The sequence below is a fragment of the Opisthocomus hoazin genome, chromosome 2, assembly GCF_030867145.1.
Source record: "Opisthocomus hoazin isolate bOpiHoa1 chromosome 2, bOpiHoa1.hap1, whole genome shotgun sequence".
NCBI lineage: Eukaryota > Metazoa > Chordata > Aves > Opisthocomiformes > Opisthocomidae > Opisthocomus > Opisthocomus hoazin.
In genome coordinates this window covers 21,936,372-21,954,815 of record NC_134415.1, presented here as the reverse complement: position 1 = coordinate 21,954,815, position 18,444 = coordinate 21,936,372, and the positions used below count along the sequence as shown (strand labels likewise).

Here is an 18,444-nt window from a genome sequence, read left to right as displayed (position 1 = left end):
GGTTAGTATCCTGTCCTTCTCCATTATGTGGTGGCTTGCTATTAGTGTTTTATTACTGTTGAGATTTCTCTTAGCTTAGGAGTTTCTTGGGTTACCGACTGTATCTCCATTCAACTCCATGTCTAGTATATGGGTGGCATTTTAGGTCCTAGCAGCTCCGTTGTGTCACCGGCCTGCACTGGGAAGTCCTGCTTCTGGGATCAGAGTTAAGGTAACATTTAGGAGTCTTCTGATGATCATTTACCACTCCAGATTAAGGTGGATCTAGTTTTCTGAGCAGCCTCTTAAATTTCATCAGTTCCTATCATAATTGTTTGTATTATGACCTTCTTCCTAACAGTCTGTTGTGATGGTGGCTGGAAGTGGTTCCAAGATCACATCAGACATAATTATACTTTGATTTCTTTATCTGAACATCTTGACTTTTTGAAATGTAGCTTGTATTCTTCCTTAGCTTAGGAACATCCAAGATAACACTGCATTTGGAAGGTTAAAAGCCACAGCTACAAGCTTATTCCCTTCTCCCATCTGCAAGAGCTTTATCCTATTGTTGTACTTGATCACATTCTACTTCATGATGTTGTAGTCTTGTCTTAATGCAGGTCTTTTGATAGTAATGCTTGTAATTCACCGGAAGAGCCGTTTTGGGAAGGCACATGATTTCTGGAGCAAGGAGCTTTATTTTGTTTATTTGACTACTTTGGGAGCACAGAGCTGTTGATATCTGTTTGCCCTTGCGTGATGTTGGACAATTCTTGCAAATCACTTTCCAGGGATAGGAAGAGGCGGTTATTTGATGGGTTAAATGGTTAGGTGTAGGGAACTATGTTGTAGCCAGCTGGATCTTGGGTTGTTTAGGAACTCATAAAAAGGATGACCTTAAGGAATGATAAAATACGTAGTCTGCTCCAAGGGGCCTTATGTGGATGACCAGTAGAGGACCTATAAGAGCAGCGTATCTGATCTGGAGATAGCAAAGCCCAGTGTAGGGTGTACTGGTTACAGTGAACGTTTCTACAGCCAGTATATACTTCAGCTACATAAAACATATCTGATAAAGCTAGTTTATGTGGGAGACAGTGGGTTTGCTGTTGGTGAGGTAAATCTGACTTTGTTTTGCTATGTCAGACTTCTTGTACGTGCACAAACCGCTTTATAACACGTACACAGCACAACCGATCTCTACATGCACAGTAAGTCATCCAGTGCTTCCAAGAAGTGTCTGATTTACTGCACAGATGTGGAATGATTATGTTGACCTTGAGTAGTAAGTCCACTGTGTCCCAGAAATATCTGATTTTTATGCTGTCCTGTGTACATGCTTCAGAAATATATGGTAAATACAGGTGGGCCAGCATGTTTGAAAATTTTGAATGAGTGTCGAAAGAAAGAGAAGAAAAAACAAAGAATAAACTCCATCTACTGAAATTGGTTTGATAGGGAGAAAAGAACATTTTGGGGGAAATCCTAGCATACTGTAGCCTTGGACATGTCCACAAAAACTGTTAACATAACGCAGCCTTGGAAAGCTTGTTTAATCCTTTAATGTGTGTGAATGCTTCCACCATGTTACAGTGCCTGTTGTTCTAAAGTCTAGGGGCTGACAGGGAGACATTTCTCTGAAAGAAATCCCAAGAGTAGGGTGTGAAGACTTCTCATCCCTCACTCACGTGGAATTTGTTGGCATAAAAGTTTTGTGCAAAAAAACCTGTGTCTTTTCATAGACTTTTGGGGTGAAATTTGTTTACAGAAGCTGTAATGGGATTTTATTCCTCTGTCTGATTTAGAACTTGCCTACACACACTTTTTTCTCATCAGTTCCACCTATGGAAATTTCTCTAATTCTTCTAGGAGTAAAGTTCTGATCAGGAAGTGTCCACAAAGTCACCTGAGGACGTGTTCCACTTTTGATTCTCACCTCTGTATGTCTCTGTACAATGCCTTCATTTATTGCTGTGTATTTTTAATACACACCAGAGAGGTACCTAAAGCCTAGATAGAAGTATAAAATTAATATGGTCCATGCAATATAAGTGGGGGGTTTTGCTATTGTTTTATGTTTGTTTTATTATTTATACATCGTAAAATGTTTTTAATTGTGGGGGTTTTTTCCCTGCAAGTGAGAGTTCTTTTATTCATTGACTTTCCAGATACTTTTGTAGTTTACTCTAAGGCGAGTGGCAGGTACATTAAATGGTACCTAGCATCCATTGTGTTGGAACATGCGATAACCATCAATGATATATTTAGAAAATGTGCGGAGGGCAAGGCAGGAAAGGTGGATATCCCTTTCTCAACCTGTTTTTGACCTCACCCAGTTTAATAACTGAAGAATTGTGTGGTTTTGACACAAAGACATTTGTACAAGTGATCAGAGACAGCTGCTAAGATGTGTTGTTTAACCATGAATGCAAAATATTCCTGTGAGGTTGCTTTTGAGCAGGTTTAAATTGCAGAAAATAATGGTCCCAAAGCTGAGAGCATTGTTTTTCTTCCCTCTCATTGCAGTTTGAACTTTGAATTGCTAGTATACATTAAGAATCCAATTCAAAATAGTCCTAGTTTGAAAGTACATATTAATTCAACCCATGTGATAGAGTATGGGTAAATTGGTATTCCTGACTTTGTGCTAATGCAAAAATGGAGAATGGCTTCGTTAGACATCATTGACCTATTTCACATAGAATGTTAGATTTGTAGCAAACGAGACTGAGATCTTTTCCAAACGTTTCTGATGCTGTATTGAATACAGCTGTGCTTTCCTGCCACTATGGAGAGAGTAAAGGCTTGGTCTTGCAAAATGCTTGTCATTGCCTGCTTCCATATTGCTTTTAACCAGGTCTGTTTAGCGACTGCTACCAACTTTTTGTGCACACGTGTGAAGAGTGGTTTCTCAATGGTGTTAGTGAAACCATCTATTTGTCATATTCTATAGTTTATGATGAAAGACAAGAGCATGTAATCTAAATTTGAAAGTTGATGTAATTTTGAGCCTCTTTATTTCAGGGACCTGAAACTGGACAATATTCTTCTGGATGCAGAAGGCCACTGTAAACTGGCTGATTTTGGGATGTGCAAAGAAGGGATTCTGAATGGAGTGACCACCACAACCTTTTGTGGCACACCTGACTATATAGCTCCAGAGGTATTTTTTTGCACTGCACTAAGAACACAGATATTGTCATTCATCAGACTGTAACATGTAATTTTAGGCACTTTTTACATGTAGATGAAAACAGTAGAAGATGCACACTAGACTGTGCTGCAGTTTCCTCTGGGTAATCTTGCAGAAATTGGTTACCGTATTGATCACAGGCAATATTCCGTGTTGACAGGAGTGACAAAGTGTGTTTTTTCTGTCATTTTTCCCCTGAACTAACAGTATCCTTTTCCATATACTCACTTGTGACTCAGCACTATTGTGAAGACACTAGACTTTAGGGTGCTAGATGCAACTGCATACTGCCAGCACTGGTCTTTAGTAGTTGCAAAAATGTTTTTAATTTTTCAGAAGACTTAGAAGGGGATGTTCATACAGAAGGCAGCATACGTTTGGTGTCATTTTGCCTAGAGTCTTTGCAGGAATATTTCTTTTTTCCTTTTTTTTGAAGTATCTGTGAGTGAAAGATACTATGTTTTATGGTACTTCTTGCCATATGGAAGAACAGAAAGTATAGACTTGCATAGAAAAGTAGGAACTTTTTATATGGATGCTGTGTATCAGTTGGCAACATTCAAAGTCATTTCAGGGCATTCATTGGATAAAAGAAATGGCTGACAATTGTGCTGGTTTTACATATACTAAATTTTAATATTATGAGATGCATTTCCAAGTGCCTAAAATGAATCAATATTGTACAGTTAGTGTGCTAGCAAGACTTTGTCAGCTCAGTTTAGTCAGTAACCTGTGCAGCTTTCCACTGAAGATTCAGTGTGCTGTTTTATGTATAAGTTTCATTGGTTTGTCTTTCATCAACCATAAATTTTCAGCAGGGAAAAATGTTAGTTTATTATTTGTTAGAGACAATATATTAGAAATCCATATTTTTAGTGTTCATGGCTGTCAAGCTTTGGTAACACAACTGATAAAGTGTGAGTCTTCTTCAAACTACCATAATAGAAATGTGTGTTTTAGGGAGTTTGAAAAATATTCCAGCGTTAAAAGAAATTAGATACCAGTGTGATGGTTTTGGTTTTGTATTAATTCTTTTCTGACCCAGTATACTAATTGAGTCCTTTGGCAAATTCTTTGAAAATTGTTACTGAAAACAAAGCAATAATGAGATCCCAGGAACTTTTACATGAAATCCTGGTCTCAGTGAAGTCAGTAACTCAGGCTTCCATTTTATCATCTTAATTGCGGAAGTTTATCTCCTACTTCTATTTCTCTTGCATCATGGTAGTATGTTTCAATTTCTTTTTCTTCAGCAATATCTGAGTTCGAAAGAGTGCCCATAACACCTGAAAAGTGCACTTTTGAAGCGTATAATTTTCTGTACTTAATGTCTATAGAATATAACATCCATTCGACTAAGAATGTAGTTGGGGTCCAGACCGCTGTATTCAAATGTCAAGCTTGTTTCTGTTTTTATGTTAGGACTGAATTTGTTTTTTTGTTAGTTGCGATTCCCAAATAAAGCACTGAGCTCATGTGGTTCACCGCAAGGCTTCTGACTGCAGCACTGGTGGTGTTTAAGGAGGTGGTGGAGTTGTTGCCATTCCACCTCATTTTAAGGCAGTCAGCTTCACCTTAAACAGTCACCCACTCTACTTTCCCAGTCCCCTCTCATGCTGAAATGCTGCAGCCAATCTACAAGCTTCTTTTCAGTGGAGAGGAGCCAAGAATTAAACTTGTTCCTTATACAACATTAGTTCTGTAGCACGAAGTAGTACAATAAACCACCATCACGCTAACCTACTACTCCCCAGTAAAGATATTTGCTGCAAGGTTGAACTTGTGCCACGTGAAAAGCTGTAGCCAGTTTTTCTGAAAGGGCCATTAAAGTGAGTCCTACAGCCATGTATTGTACAGCATTTTAGTGCTGTAAAAGAACTTGAACAAAAATGCTTTTGGCTTCCTCCAGCCCTACCTAAAGGACTAGAATAAATCTCTCAGATGATCTCTGTGCAGCATTACAAGCTGGTTCAGTTTGTTTTGTTCAAGATAGAGACAAGGAAATGTTTCACATTTTCCACCAATCTGTTTTGTATATGTGATCTTTTTTTCCCCTATAGCGTGACCTGCTTTAAACAGTTTGGAAGGATATACAGCTCTTTTGCTTACGAGCATACTCTTTTACTCAGGGGACTGATAAACTCAGTCAGTCCTTCTGAGAACAGCTACACATTGACACTTAGCTGTCTTAGTGCAAATTGCATCGGTAAGAAATTATGTCTGCTGTTACCAAAATCAGTGTGGGATTTAGTCCTGCTTAAGCACTGGGGGAAAGAAGGGGTGTATCGTGTTGAAACAGCAAACGTGCAGCTGAGAGTGTTGTCTACCTTGTCTGTTTATTCCAATCTCTTTCTATACTAGATCCTCCAGGAGTTAGAATACGGCCCATCAGTAGACTGGTGGGCATTGGGTGTTCTCATGTATGAAATGATGGCTGGGCAGCCCCCCTTTGAAGCTGACAACGAAGATGATCTCTTTGAATCCATCCTTCACGATGATGTCTTGTATCCAGTCTGGCTCAGTAAAGAAGCTGTCAGCATTTTAAAAGCAGTGAGTCTTCCATTACTTGCTTTCCTGCTCCTCTTCGTGTTGTTTTGGGAGGTTGTTAGGGTTTTTTCCTTGATTAAAATTGAATTTGCTGAAAGTTGTTGAGAGCAGTCACCGCTGGGAGTTCAAGCACAGTTCAGAGTGCCACTGTTAGGATAATGGGGCCTGGGATAAATTACACCACTTGTGGGAAAGGAACAGAATGTTTGTATTCCACGCAGTTGTACACTGTATAAATCTGTGTACCACAGATTCATGTTTCAGGGAAAACCCAACCAACTAGAACTGTGCTATCACATTGACACTTTATATGCTGCATGTTCACTAGGGTGGGGGGAGCACTATGTAATTAAAAAAACAATGTTTTTATTTAACCCATTTATAAAATGTCCTTTCCCTCTGCCTTTCTTCCCCTATCATCAAGGTGGGTTGAAAGCCTTTTATTTACAGCTGCATGTTCTATTTCATAGTTCATATAACACTTTGATAAACAGTCTCACGCTAGTGTAATTGTTACTGCCCTGGTTGATGTTTCTCAATAGAAGTAGTGACCTGACAGAAATGTGTCAGCAAATGCCACAATTTTTTTGGTCAGTCAAAATGTGCCACTAGGCAACTTCAATTTTTAGACTACCTTTCTAAAGTCAAGTTTACTTCATTAGCGTGACACTGACATAAATTCTTTCTTCTATGTTAGTATCATCCTAAAATAGAAAGCAAAACAAAACAGAAGCAGTATGCCAATCCTCACAGTTTGAAAACCTGAGGAGGATTTCTGGCCTAAAAACAAACAATTTGTTTTTTACTCCAGTTTTCCACATTCTTTGAAAGTGGAAGATCTTTACCTTTACACTTCTATTTTTCTTTCAGCATCTGAAATAAGGGAGAGTTTCAATTAAGAGGGCAGCTGGTAAAGTCCTGCAAAGAGCTGCATACGGGGTTACATTTTGAAATTATATATAAAACTCGAACAAATTCTGATTTTAACACCAGTGGACAGGTAACATTTTCTGCAGAAATGCTCATCTTGATATTTTAATAAAAATATCAGCAGGCTCATTCTTGCTGAGAGAGAGAGATGCTCTAGCAAATGATTCAAAACAGAAGTCAAAGTTGACCTCTCTGAATTGTTTGCTGGATTTTCTCTTTTGCTCCATTCACTGTAGTGAGAACATGGAGGATTTATTAAAGCTGACCTGTATACATATTCTCCCTTCTCCCCCCAGATTGCTCTCTGATGACTTTTTATTAGCTGACATGATACTTTCATGTGTCCATTTTTGTTTCCAGACCCTTCAATTATTTTCCGTTCAGCAGTTAAAATGTATGGACTTGAGCTGCAGAATTCAGGCTGATATCGAGGGTTCAGAGGTTATTTTGACGTATTATAGAGAAAGGGTTGTTGTCAGTGTTCATATCTGCATCTGAATTTCTCTGAAGTCCAGGATATTTTCTGTAGTATTTTGGTTTCACAGTCTGTTAGATGTGTTCCTTTGCCATCCACTGGCTACTTGAGTGAATCTGTGTTTACTGACCTTTCTATGATTCTGAATCATGCAAACATTTGTTGGAGGGGAAGAGTTAACTCACAACTCTTGATTTTAAGTGTGTGGTACGAGAGCCATTGTGACTATTAGAAGGTGTTTATTTTACAGAGCAAAGGGAAAAACAGATTTCACAGTCAGAGCCTTACTGTGTTATCTCATTGGTGGTGCAAGTAGTGAGATGTCTGTTAATGTTATACATGTCATTCTTTAACCACACACAAATGCAGACACAGAATTGGGCTGCAGGTGTAAGCTATGTATTTTTGTGACTGTAAGTGCAAGGGTGTTAAACCCTCTACTTTGTTTTGAAGCTGACTTTGCTATAAATTTTCATGAGACTGTTTTCCCAGGTCTGCGTTTTCATAGCAGGCATGGGGATTTGTATTTTGCTGTAGTTGTGGCCTTTTGGGGTTTTTTTTTTGCCTAAAGTTAATCCTTACTGCCATTATAAACCTTAAAAGAGAGTTGTATCCATTAAATACATTTGCACTGTAATAACTTGTTATTCCTCATTGAGCAAGATGTCTTCATTGGCATAAATTGATATAATTTAACGGAGCTGTGCCAGTTTACACCATAAAAAGAAAGCATTTCCTTACATTTAGCAACGTGCTGCTTATGCAGCCATGGTGTGAAACATGTTTGAAACTTGTGTTCTTCATCTGATCCTTGTCCACATTCTGTTAAACGGAGAACAGGAAAAACAGAGGAAAGAAAGAGGCGTCTATGTAGTTTACTGCTGAATGGTAGCAAGGGATTAACTTTGGAACACTTCGTTTCCTCACATTGTGCTTTGAGACATGGGTTTTATTCTTTAGAAACAGTGTATTTTTGCACTAAACGGCATGTAAGGAAAGTCTAATAAGAAGATAGTCTCTTGTATTAAGTAACAATGTTTTCTTGTTTTCTGAAGAAACAGTTTTCCTGTTATTTGCAACAAAACACTAAGGAGGATAATTTTACAGCTGAGTATTGCAAGGCAGCACGTTGCTTGTCCCATGAAATCCCACAGATCTTATTAGTTTTGTTTCTGTGAATTGACAGGAATTGCTATTTAAAATTCTTTCCTGTCTGGTAAGAAAAACAATTCTTCACTGAAATTAGCTCTGTGCTTCTTTGCAAGCAATGCAAAGAGCTTGTGTCTATAGTGTGTGTTCCCTGTGTACCCAGACGACAGAGACCTCTGCGTACAGAAGCGAAACTCTGTTTCTAAGCTGTGCATTTATTTCAAGAAGCAAAATTTTGGGACCTTGATGATCCTTCATGTGGGCCCCAAGTTACCAGGCTATCTCAGCAATCTTTTGTCCTGTTGACGTTTAAGTCAGTAGGAACTCCGATCTTGAAAGGCTTCTCTTTTCATAAAAGGAGGTTCCTGCCCTAATATGGGAAAATAAAAAGGCAACACTTACGGCTATGGTTGTCAGTTCCATTGGCAACCATCTCATCAACACAGTACAGTCAACAGCGGTCTCTGCCCTGACGGTTGTATCATTGTTGATGCTGATGATAAACAGAGAATAAATGTCAGCTTGTGCTTCAGAAATAGGTGAAAAAAATGAATATTTATTGCATGAGTTGAAATTTATAGAATTAAATGTCCACTCCAGAAGTTTGAGATTATTTCATCACACCTGCATATAATTTTTTATTTGTTTAAAGTATTCCTTCTTAAAATTTGCTCTCCCTCGTCATCCATTTCCAAGTTTCATGAAGTTTCTGAAGTACAGTACTAAACTGTACTATCTAGTCGTATTTTCATGTCCTAGGCTTCTTAAAAATGACATGTTCTGATGTTTTCCCTGCCTCTGGCTTAAAACAAAGATACACCATGGCAGATACTAGGATGAGATTTTACTCCTTTGATACCTGGATTATACAGTACAAAAAGCATATCCTGTAGTTTCCGTGTTCTGTTTCTGCAAAACGTGTGGCTGCTGATTCCTGGCCTGCTCACTCCGGTCCTGGAGGTGAAGTAAAGCGGAGGAATGTAGGAATGCATTTTGTGGTTTTCCAAGAGACCTCACCAAAGCACAGTAATCCTTTCAAAACCTTTGTCTCTCCTGCTCATAGAAAATATGGCCTGTAGTTTAGATACGACTTTTCTACTTGCAAAAGAACTTGCAGAGCAGTTGAACACAAGACCAAAGAGAAGGATCGACTTTGGAGCGGCGCGTATATGTCAGAAACCACAGAGAGAATTGCCTTGCTGATCTATGTTATGTCTTTAAAATGATAGCAATGGTATTCTCCTGTGGATGGTTGATCTAGCTATCTAAAACCATCTTAAGGGCTTCAGTAGCTACTTATCTAATAACTGGAGTACTAAAGCAAGAGTATGCATTATAGTGATTTATTTTTTTTTGTAAGTTTTTTTTTCTGCAGATGTATAGTATGATGTGGTACCTAGGTTAAAAAGACACTGAACAATTATCACATTTTGTTTCATTTGTATACTTTTTTAATTTAAAAAATGGTATAATAATAGCTGAATATGGAGTTATGGCAAACATTGGGATAATTCTATAATATGAGTGCATGTGTGTATACGAACAGCGTTTGTTGCTACTTGAATTGCAAGCATTCTATGTCCACATGCATTAGGAAATATGTAGAGCAATTGCTAATAAATGAAGGAAGAAATAACAGAGCAAAATCAGGAAAAATATTATCAGCTGCCATCATTTGATATCGTTATATTGTGGAGTTTTTCAAGGGAAGCTTTCTCCTTGTACTGAGTCCGTGTATTTCCTGAAATATATGGACAGAACGCTTATAATTCTCACAGCTGCAGGTGCTGTTCTTACTCGTATTAGAACAAAATCCAAGAAATGAGTAAGGTTAGGACTGTTCATGTGTCTTCTTGAATGGGGTGCATGATTATGCAACCTGTGTACCCAACAAAAATAAACAACAGTAAGCATAATATGTAGCCCCTATCCCCCAAATTAATGGTTAATACAGAGCAAATAAGATAAAATACGAGCTATGCTGACCATCTATTTGGAAGTGTCTCTGGAGGTTTTAATACTTTCTTTCTTCAATATTTTTGGGCAAAGTTGGAACTAGAAATACTGAAAGAGAATGTGTTCCTGTAGCACTCCCAGCCAGATGAGATTACGAGGTCACAGCAATCAGTTGAAAGAGCTTCCTGTAGGAAACTTACACTTCAGAGTCTCTAAATTTGTTAATTTAGCTGGAACCTCTGAAATTTGGAGGGGCATCCTTGTCTCTCTTAGAGAAAAAATAACCTTCTGAAAGGGGACTGTCTTTAAAAACTAGGCATTAGGAATTGTAATGAGTAATTGACCTGCAAATGGTTACCAACTGTTGCCATTCATGTTTTAACTTTTTTCTCTTCTCCCTCCCCCACCCTGTAGTTCATGACAAAAAACCCAAATAAGCGACTTGGCTGTGTGGCGTCACAAAACGGGGAAGATGCGATTAAGCAGCATCCGTTTTTCAAGGAAATAGACTGGGTTCTTCTAGAACAAAGGAAAATCAAGCCACCCTTCAAACCTCGGATTGTAAGTAACAGTTTGCATAACATTCAGAGAAAACTTGGTTTGACAGTTCTAGTTGGCTTTTCTGAGACATGAGATTACTTGATGCAGCATTTAGGGGTTGAAATAGTAACATAGAAATGGCACTGAAAAGATTGCCTTGTCATTGCTTCTGTGAAGGTAAGTGTCAGGAATAGATTTAATGCACAAGAGAATGTTCATGTTCAGTCACATAAACCATAAGAGGGTTGGAGGCCCCAGTTTAATTATTTTCCTATGTTCCTAAAGATACCTGGGTCGGAAGAGATTATTTCATCTGGGTATATACTGTCTATACTTCTGTGTGAACTCCGCTACAGTCCTGCGTTGCTGATGGCCACTGGGTTTTGCAGTGAAACACAGAGCAAAGGGTTTCTGATTAATAGTATTTTAACTGAAGATACCTGAAAAAAACAGCTTCCTGGGGGAAAGAAATACACATCATGATTAGATAAATTGGTGTATTTACATTTTCCTAGGTAATAATCAAGTATTTCTGTGTTAAAGTAACAAAAAGTGTAAATAACAGCCCCACATGCGGAAACTACAAAAGCCAAGCAAAAATTTACTTATTCTTGTCTTCCTCTGGGTGAAAATACTTGCAGTTCACCAACTGTCAGATTTTCAGCGGAAAATATGTACAGTTAATTTTGTGCTTGAACAGTACAAGAGAATAATTTTGTGATAAATCCTTTGAGAATGATTTGCGTCTTTTGACTTTGCACTTTCCTAGTTGCAAGGTTGAATTTGCCTGTAAATAAGATCAAGGTACTTGTTTCTTTCTTTAGATAGTTTACAAAGGTATATTTAAAAACAAACAAACAAAAAAAACCAACAAACTTTGGGCTCGACACTGAATCCTAGCTTAAATGTAGAAGTGAGAAAGCCCCCTCTGTCATTGCAGAATTGCTGTCTGTCGCATTTAATGCGTTTACTTCTCATCTAGTGAGATGCATTTCCCCAAGTTCCTTGTGTAGGCACTGAAAGCAGGGCTGCGTGTCCAGAACAGCAGCCTGAGGTAGCTCATCTGAGTCCACCCTTGGAGAAGTCTCTCTCTCTGTAGCTATGCAGAAGGAGCCCAAAGGACTGACAACTGCAAGTCAAAGCCCTTCTGAATGTCTTCCTAGCAGTAAGATATAATGTTATCATATGGGGAGGTTTTTCTTAATGTATTTCTGGCAGAATGAAAACCTTGTAATGCAGTGGGAAGGGTCCAGCCAGCTGGGCACGCCGGCTCCCTCACCCTGCTGCCCTGCTCTGCTCTGGCTGGGTGGCATCTAGTGCCTGCACTGACTTACATGCCTCTGCGCTGCTGCAGGATGCGTCAACCCCAAATGAACCCCATTAGTATCTATCAGGAGCTGATTTAATACCGTAACTAGCTGCTTTCCAGTCGGGTTCCGCAGCCCTCGCCTAGCTGCAGACAGCCTTAGTCAGTGTTTAGCCGAGTTGCGGGTGTGTAGCTCTTGTCCTGTTTCCATGAGAAGTTGGCCATTCATCTCACAGTAATTTTTGTTGCTTTGCTCAGTATTCATCAGCGCTTTGGTAATACAGTTATCGAATCAGCATGCACAGTTCCAAAATAATTTTCACTTGATGCCTGCATCTAGTAAGTCCCAGATTCCTCCGCACATCTAGTCTGTTTATTGGCTCTTTTCCTTTCATGATCAAGGTGCGCGGTTGCTTCGACAATAGGTATTTTTAGGAGGCCTTTATTATTTTTGTAAGTATTCCTGTTGCGGCGATATTTCTTCAAAGTCAGGAGGCATTTAGTATGTCAGATTTTTTTTATTTATTGTTGACATAAATACCTTCTGCCTTCTCAGTGCAGCTTCTTTCTCTTTCTGGTAATTATTTCACTGCTGTTATATTGTAAATCCGTTCCTGTTGTTTTATTCCTTTTCTCCTTCCTTTAATGGTATTTTAGTTGGATATTTCAGTTTTAGTAGTGATTTCAGATTATTTCAGAGCAGTCTTTCATATAAGTTTCAAGACAGCTTCTTGCTCTTTAATAATTGTTAGGGTGATTTTATACACCTTTATTTACACCTTTTCTCATTTTTCTTCAAGCTGCTTCTAGAATGTCATGTTTTCATAGTACTTCTTTCCATATTGTATAAGCCAGCTTTCTTTATTCTGACAATTTTGATTCCTAGTAGTTCTGTACGCTTGTTTTTTTCTGAACACTTTTTTTTAATGGTGATAAAATCAGATAATATGTAGTCTGTGTTGCGGACATCCCTATTATTTTCACGTTTTTAGTCTGCTCTCACTAAGATATCTTCCCCAGTGACCTGGTCCTATCAACTTTGACTGATAACTTTTCTATGCTTAGAAAGGATATACGTTATACATTTACACTATGTTTATGATCCATAAGATGTTTTGTATCAGCTGTATATTTTGCAATTGTTTGGATTTTGTTGTTGCAAATCTTTGAGCAAGATCATACTGAAATTTTTACTTGTCCTCTTAAAATTGAACAATTTATTAGTTGGAAAGTGAAGTGTGATATATATTCAGGCTGGAGACAAATATCACACAAATTAAATGTGATTATTGTGCAACTTTGGAAGTGGTAAAGGAATCTAGGGCAGTAAATTTCAAATGCTGAAAAGGTGATTTTGGATACTTGCCAAGCTAGAAGAGATTGCACTCACTTTGAAAAATACAGGAAAGAGGGAAGGAGTTGAACACTACTGAAATCAAGTCTACTTTAAAATCTAGGTAGAGAGTTCCTCATTAAAATCAGTTGTGGGTGTAGCATTGAGATATGTTGATTCAGATTAACCACTGTTACTGTTCCATAGCTATAGAATAACTATGGAAAAAACATAACTAATGCCTGTGTTTGGAATGTTTTCTGGTTTTTAACATCTTTCAGTATTGATAAAGGGCTGTTGATTATTCAAAAGTGACTTGTAATATTAAAAGGGGATAAAAAATATATACTTTTAATCTTATGATCAGGAGAGCCTAGATCTGTGAAAATAGCTGTGAGAAGAGAGGCCAGATTATTAGTCAGAAAATAGACATTCTTGCATGTGATATGTGAGTGTACATATGTGTAGAGAAGGAAGCGTATAATGCATATATAGTCATTTGTGCATTCAAATTGAGTTTTGCATGCACATACAAAATTTTGCTCATGCAAGAATGCATATATTTACTCAGGTATTCATCTATTTTCTGACCAATCGTTAAGATGACTAAGGGGGGAAATTTTGTAACTACTGTATCACACACACTTTCAAGAAAACCCAAAAACCATGGGGTCTATTCAGATGAGCTCTGGGCAATATAAAATGCTGACATTAAATGAGTAAAGTCATTAGGAAAAATGGTCAGACACTGAGGTCCCATCAGACAATGGAATAATCTGCCAAGGGAGGTCACAGAGGTGCTAGTGTGGAAACAAACCTTGCTTCAGTTCTGCTTCACTACTTCACTGATCCCCAAAACACTGAGGTCAAACACTGAGGTCCCATCAGACAATGGAATAATCTGCCAAGGGAGGTCACAGAGGTGCTAGTGTGGAAACAAACCTTGCTTCAGTTCTGCTTCACTACTTCACTGATCCCCAAAACACACAAGTTCCTTGGTTAGCACAGCCATCTTCCTTTTCTGCTGCCTTTTATCCTTTCTCTGCCATAACAGATTTATGTTACACGGTACTGTAAGGCCTGTGCTTCTCCATAGTTCTGGTGTGTCTCTTCAGCTCTGCCACCCTTAAGTCTGAATTTTTCAACTGGACTTTGAAGAAACACTGCATGGCTATTTATTAGCCAGACTTTTGAGAGGGTTTTTTAAAACCTCATTCATGCTGTGGACGGATGCAAATATATTCCTTATTATACCAGAAATATACCATTAATGTCCTTCTAGTTCGTACATTATTTGGTTATTCTAATGATGTTTTGGAACCTGAATTTTCTTTCCTAACTGTTTTCAGCCTTGGATTGAAAATTGCTGAAGTCCAAAAGGTCCTTGAAAAACTGTGTGTGTTTTCTGGAGGCTTGCAAGAGAGCCCTGGGCAGAGCACTCCTACAAATGTCTGAGGTTTAGATTGCTAAGCAGTGACAGGAGTGCCACACTACACTGTGCTAGGTACAGACAATGGAAGCAGATTTCGTGGCCCTGAAATCTGCTGTGAAAGATCTTTGGCTTCTCCTCCAGCATCATGACTTGGAATATCCTATGATGCATACGGTCTACCAGCCCTTCCTTTCATAAATCCAGAATTATGAGGCTTCTCAGTGGCAAAATTAGTTTTTTTATATATGTACTATGGTTTGCTATACTGAGGGTTTGTCCCATGTAGAGCTATTTTAAATGTTATGCTACTACAGGAAAAGCAATAGCTCTGGGGCATGTGTATTCGAAATCAAGCAAACTATTGAACAGTTATGAAGAGGAGTTTTGTTACATCTAAGCTCCAGTGACCTTAACAGTGTCTCTTCAAGATCATTTCTGCTCTTCTTAAAATCTGATTTTAGAGTTTCACAGACTGTCTTGAAATTTTCTGAATAATATTATTCTTCCCTGCTGATTTTAATGCAGACATGAATATGTAATTGTATATGCAAAAATAAGTACAGGTTTAGTGCAGACAGATATCTTTTCTCCAGAGCAACTGTTGTGAGACAGAAATCCCTTTGAGGCATTTTATTCCTGTGTTGAGATATTTTGTCTCATGTATTATTCCTGGAATTTTATTCCATTTGGAGATTGAATTTTCGCTATTCAGTAGCCATAAGACCAGGCTATGGTTTTCAACATAATTTATTGCCCAAGAACCACAAAGGCCTTGATAGTATTCAGTCATTCTCTGCTCTCCATCCCTCTTTGTTTCCATAGTTATGCTCCTGCCGTGGTCGAATTGGTTATTTCCATTTTCAAAGTGCATTTGCCATATTACAAATGAAAACAAGGGTGCAGTAGGTTAATTTCATACCAAAGTCATTGGTGTGGTGGTAAGCGTGGTAGGTCTTGCTTAGTGATGTGATGGGACGATTGTGTCTATCCCATACCAAGTAACAGAATATGCATTAAAAACAGTGATTGAAACAGATTGCTGGTTCACCTTTGATGTGTATTGATTAAAATGATGTTGTCCCAAGTTGTTATTTGCTGTTAAAGCTTATATATGAAACAGTGAAACAAAGGTATATTTTGTCGTATTTTGCTTTTTCCTCAGTCTTCTCCATATCTCATTAGATTCCTGCAAGAAATTATTTGTGCGAGTGCTGAGAGCACAGCTGGCCAACTGTAGGATTTGCATACTGAACTTGTGGCCTGCTGACAGGCCACCAACATCAGCCAGTACAGCTCAGACACATGTGCATGAGTGGCATAAAGGTACACGATATCCCAGTCCCACTTGCCAGGGATGGAGGAACGTCACAGCCCAAAATTTGTTTCTTATGTGGCTGAAGGCCATGGTAGCCTCATACGAGCATCAATTTCATAGAGTCATAGAATAGTTTGGATTGGAAAGGACCTTTAAAGACCATCTAGTCCAACCCCCCTGCGATGAGCAGGGACATCTGCCCCTAGATCAGCTTGCTCAGAGCCCTGTCCAACCTGGCCTTGCATGTTTCCAGGGATGGGGCATCCACCACCTCTCTGGGCAACCTGTGCCAGTGTTTCACCACCCTCATTGTAAAAAATTTCTTCCTTATATCCAGTCTAAATCTACCCTCTTTTAGTTCAAAACTGTTACCCTTTCTCCTGCTGCAACAGGCCCTGCTAAAAAGTTTTTCCCCATCTTTCTTATAAACCCTGCTGAAGTACTGGAAGGCTGCTATAAGGTCTCCCCAGAACCTTCTGCCGGCTGAACAACCCCAACTCTCTCAGCCTTTCCTCACATGGGAGAAGTGTTCCAGCCCTCTGAGGGATTTCTTCTTGGTTTTTGTGGAATTAGACCAGCACAATAAACTCACTCTCGTATTTCTTACGCTGTTGATGTTGGAGCCTCAGTGTGCTGTGAGGAGCTGTGAGACAGAGGAGGCTGCTAGGCACTACACAGCAAGGGCAGTCTCACCACAGGCACACTCCTGTCCCTTCAGGCTGAGTTTTCACTGTCAACCCTTGAGACATGCGCGTGCAAACAGACAGACTTGCTGTTTTCATCCACACTGTTGTAAATGTCCAGGTTGGGAAAATTTGAGACTTTGACTAAGAAGTCCTCAACATGAAAAAGCTGAAGAACTCTGAGCCAGAGGGTAATACAAAGCCTGGTAAAACAGATGTTTGGCGTATGTATTTCTTTTTAGCAATTAAGCCAAAGTTTCATTGCTAATGGCTTTATCAGTGCCTGTGGCAATCCATTCATAGTGTGGCGTTATGGAGATTAAATTAACAAAATAATCACATTACAATGATTTACTGTGAATGTGCAGCTTTCACAGAGCAGTACATTATTTTAATTTTCTCTATGCATTCATAATTTCTTGGTTTTCCATTTTAGAAGCTCACTTTCTTCAAGAGCATTAGAAACAAAATGAACAACATGGTCTACTGCAGAAGTGTATCTTGCAGTATGGAGCAACAACAACTTCCGCTGGCCCATTTAGTTTATCTAATGTGACTCCTTTTGTTTTGCAGCCACTTCCATTCCTACTGTTATATCGCTGAGAATGTTTTCTGAGTAGTTGGATGTTCCTTTTTCAGTTCTGACTTCTCAGGGATAGAGAGTTGGTCTAGCAGCTAAAACCAGAGACCCGAAAACTGCAAGATACTGAAGTTCTTCTACCAAAGTTTCTAGAAACTCCTGGTGTGGTCCAAGGTTCAGCACCTAACCTTTTTGTGCCTCAGTTTCCACTCTGTGGTAATCTCAGGATGTGTAATGCAAATTCCCTGACAGTGAAGAAATATGACTGAGAAGTGTTAAAAACCAAATGCTTAAGATGAGCCTGGCTTTTAAATTGACTGAATGTGTAGCACTTCCCTTGGAAGAGTGTTCTGTGCTATACCAGACCTCAGTGTTAGCAGATTTGATCTTGGTCCTCAGTCTCAAATATCCTACAGTAATTTGCACCTCTCTCTCAGCTCCAGTAACTCTAAGATAATCATAAAGCATTATTGAAGTCCCTCCCCCCTTAGTTATCACTATCTGAGCCACATTGTCTGTATGCAGTTTCCTTGTGAACCTGAACTCCCTTGTTAAGTCTTGACTTAAGGATGCCAGCAACGTGTCCTCTTTCAGTTTTGCGCTGCAGCAAAGGTTTGAAATAAAATCATTCCCAAATACGAAATTCTGGTCCTAGCCAATGATGGTGGGTTACCACTGGAGTCAATGAGCACTGGGAATTTTCTTTTCCCTCTCTTCTACATGAGTGAAAAACTGGGAAAATTTTGGCAGCCCTTTGTTGATGAGTTATGACGAGCCGGATGCCCACAGTGTTTGGAAGCTGGGTAATAAATAGCAAATACAAATCAGCACCTACAGAGTGTGCAGCTGGCCTGTTTGCGCAGGCAGAGGCCGCACCTGCCTCCTGGCTAGGTGCCTCACCGGAGGGCTCCCGAAAATGTGTGCAATTAGAGAGGTGCGTGTTTAAATTGCTGCAGCAACCATCTGCTTACTATGAAATATGGCTGGAATCCTTAAAGAGGGACCACGTTTCTGGAGAAAACT

The 18,444-nt window shown here is 39.1% G+C and overlaps 1 protein-coding gene across 2 annotated transcripts in view; it reads left to right on the top strand.

Moving 5' to 3' along the window:
- The window catches only part of PRKCE (protein kinase C epsilon), a 309,016-nt gene that overhangs the window by 275,823 nt on the left and 14,749 nt on the right, over positions 1 to 18,444 (top strand). For both annotated transcript variants that reach the window (XM_075412859.1, XM_075412860.1), the window contains exons 12-14: positions 3,007 to 3,145; positions 5,537 to 5,725; positions 10,647 to 10,793. In XM_075412859.1, coding sequence (XP_075268974.1) covers positions 3,007 to 3,145; positions 5,537 to 5,725; positions 10,647 to 10,793 — 475 coding nt within the window. The remainder of the gene's footprint in view (positions 1 to 3,006; positions 3,146 to 5,536; positions 5,726 to 10,646; positions 10,794 to 18,444) is intronic.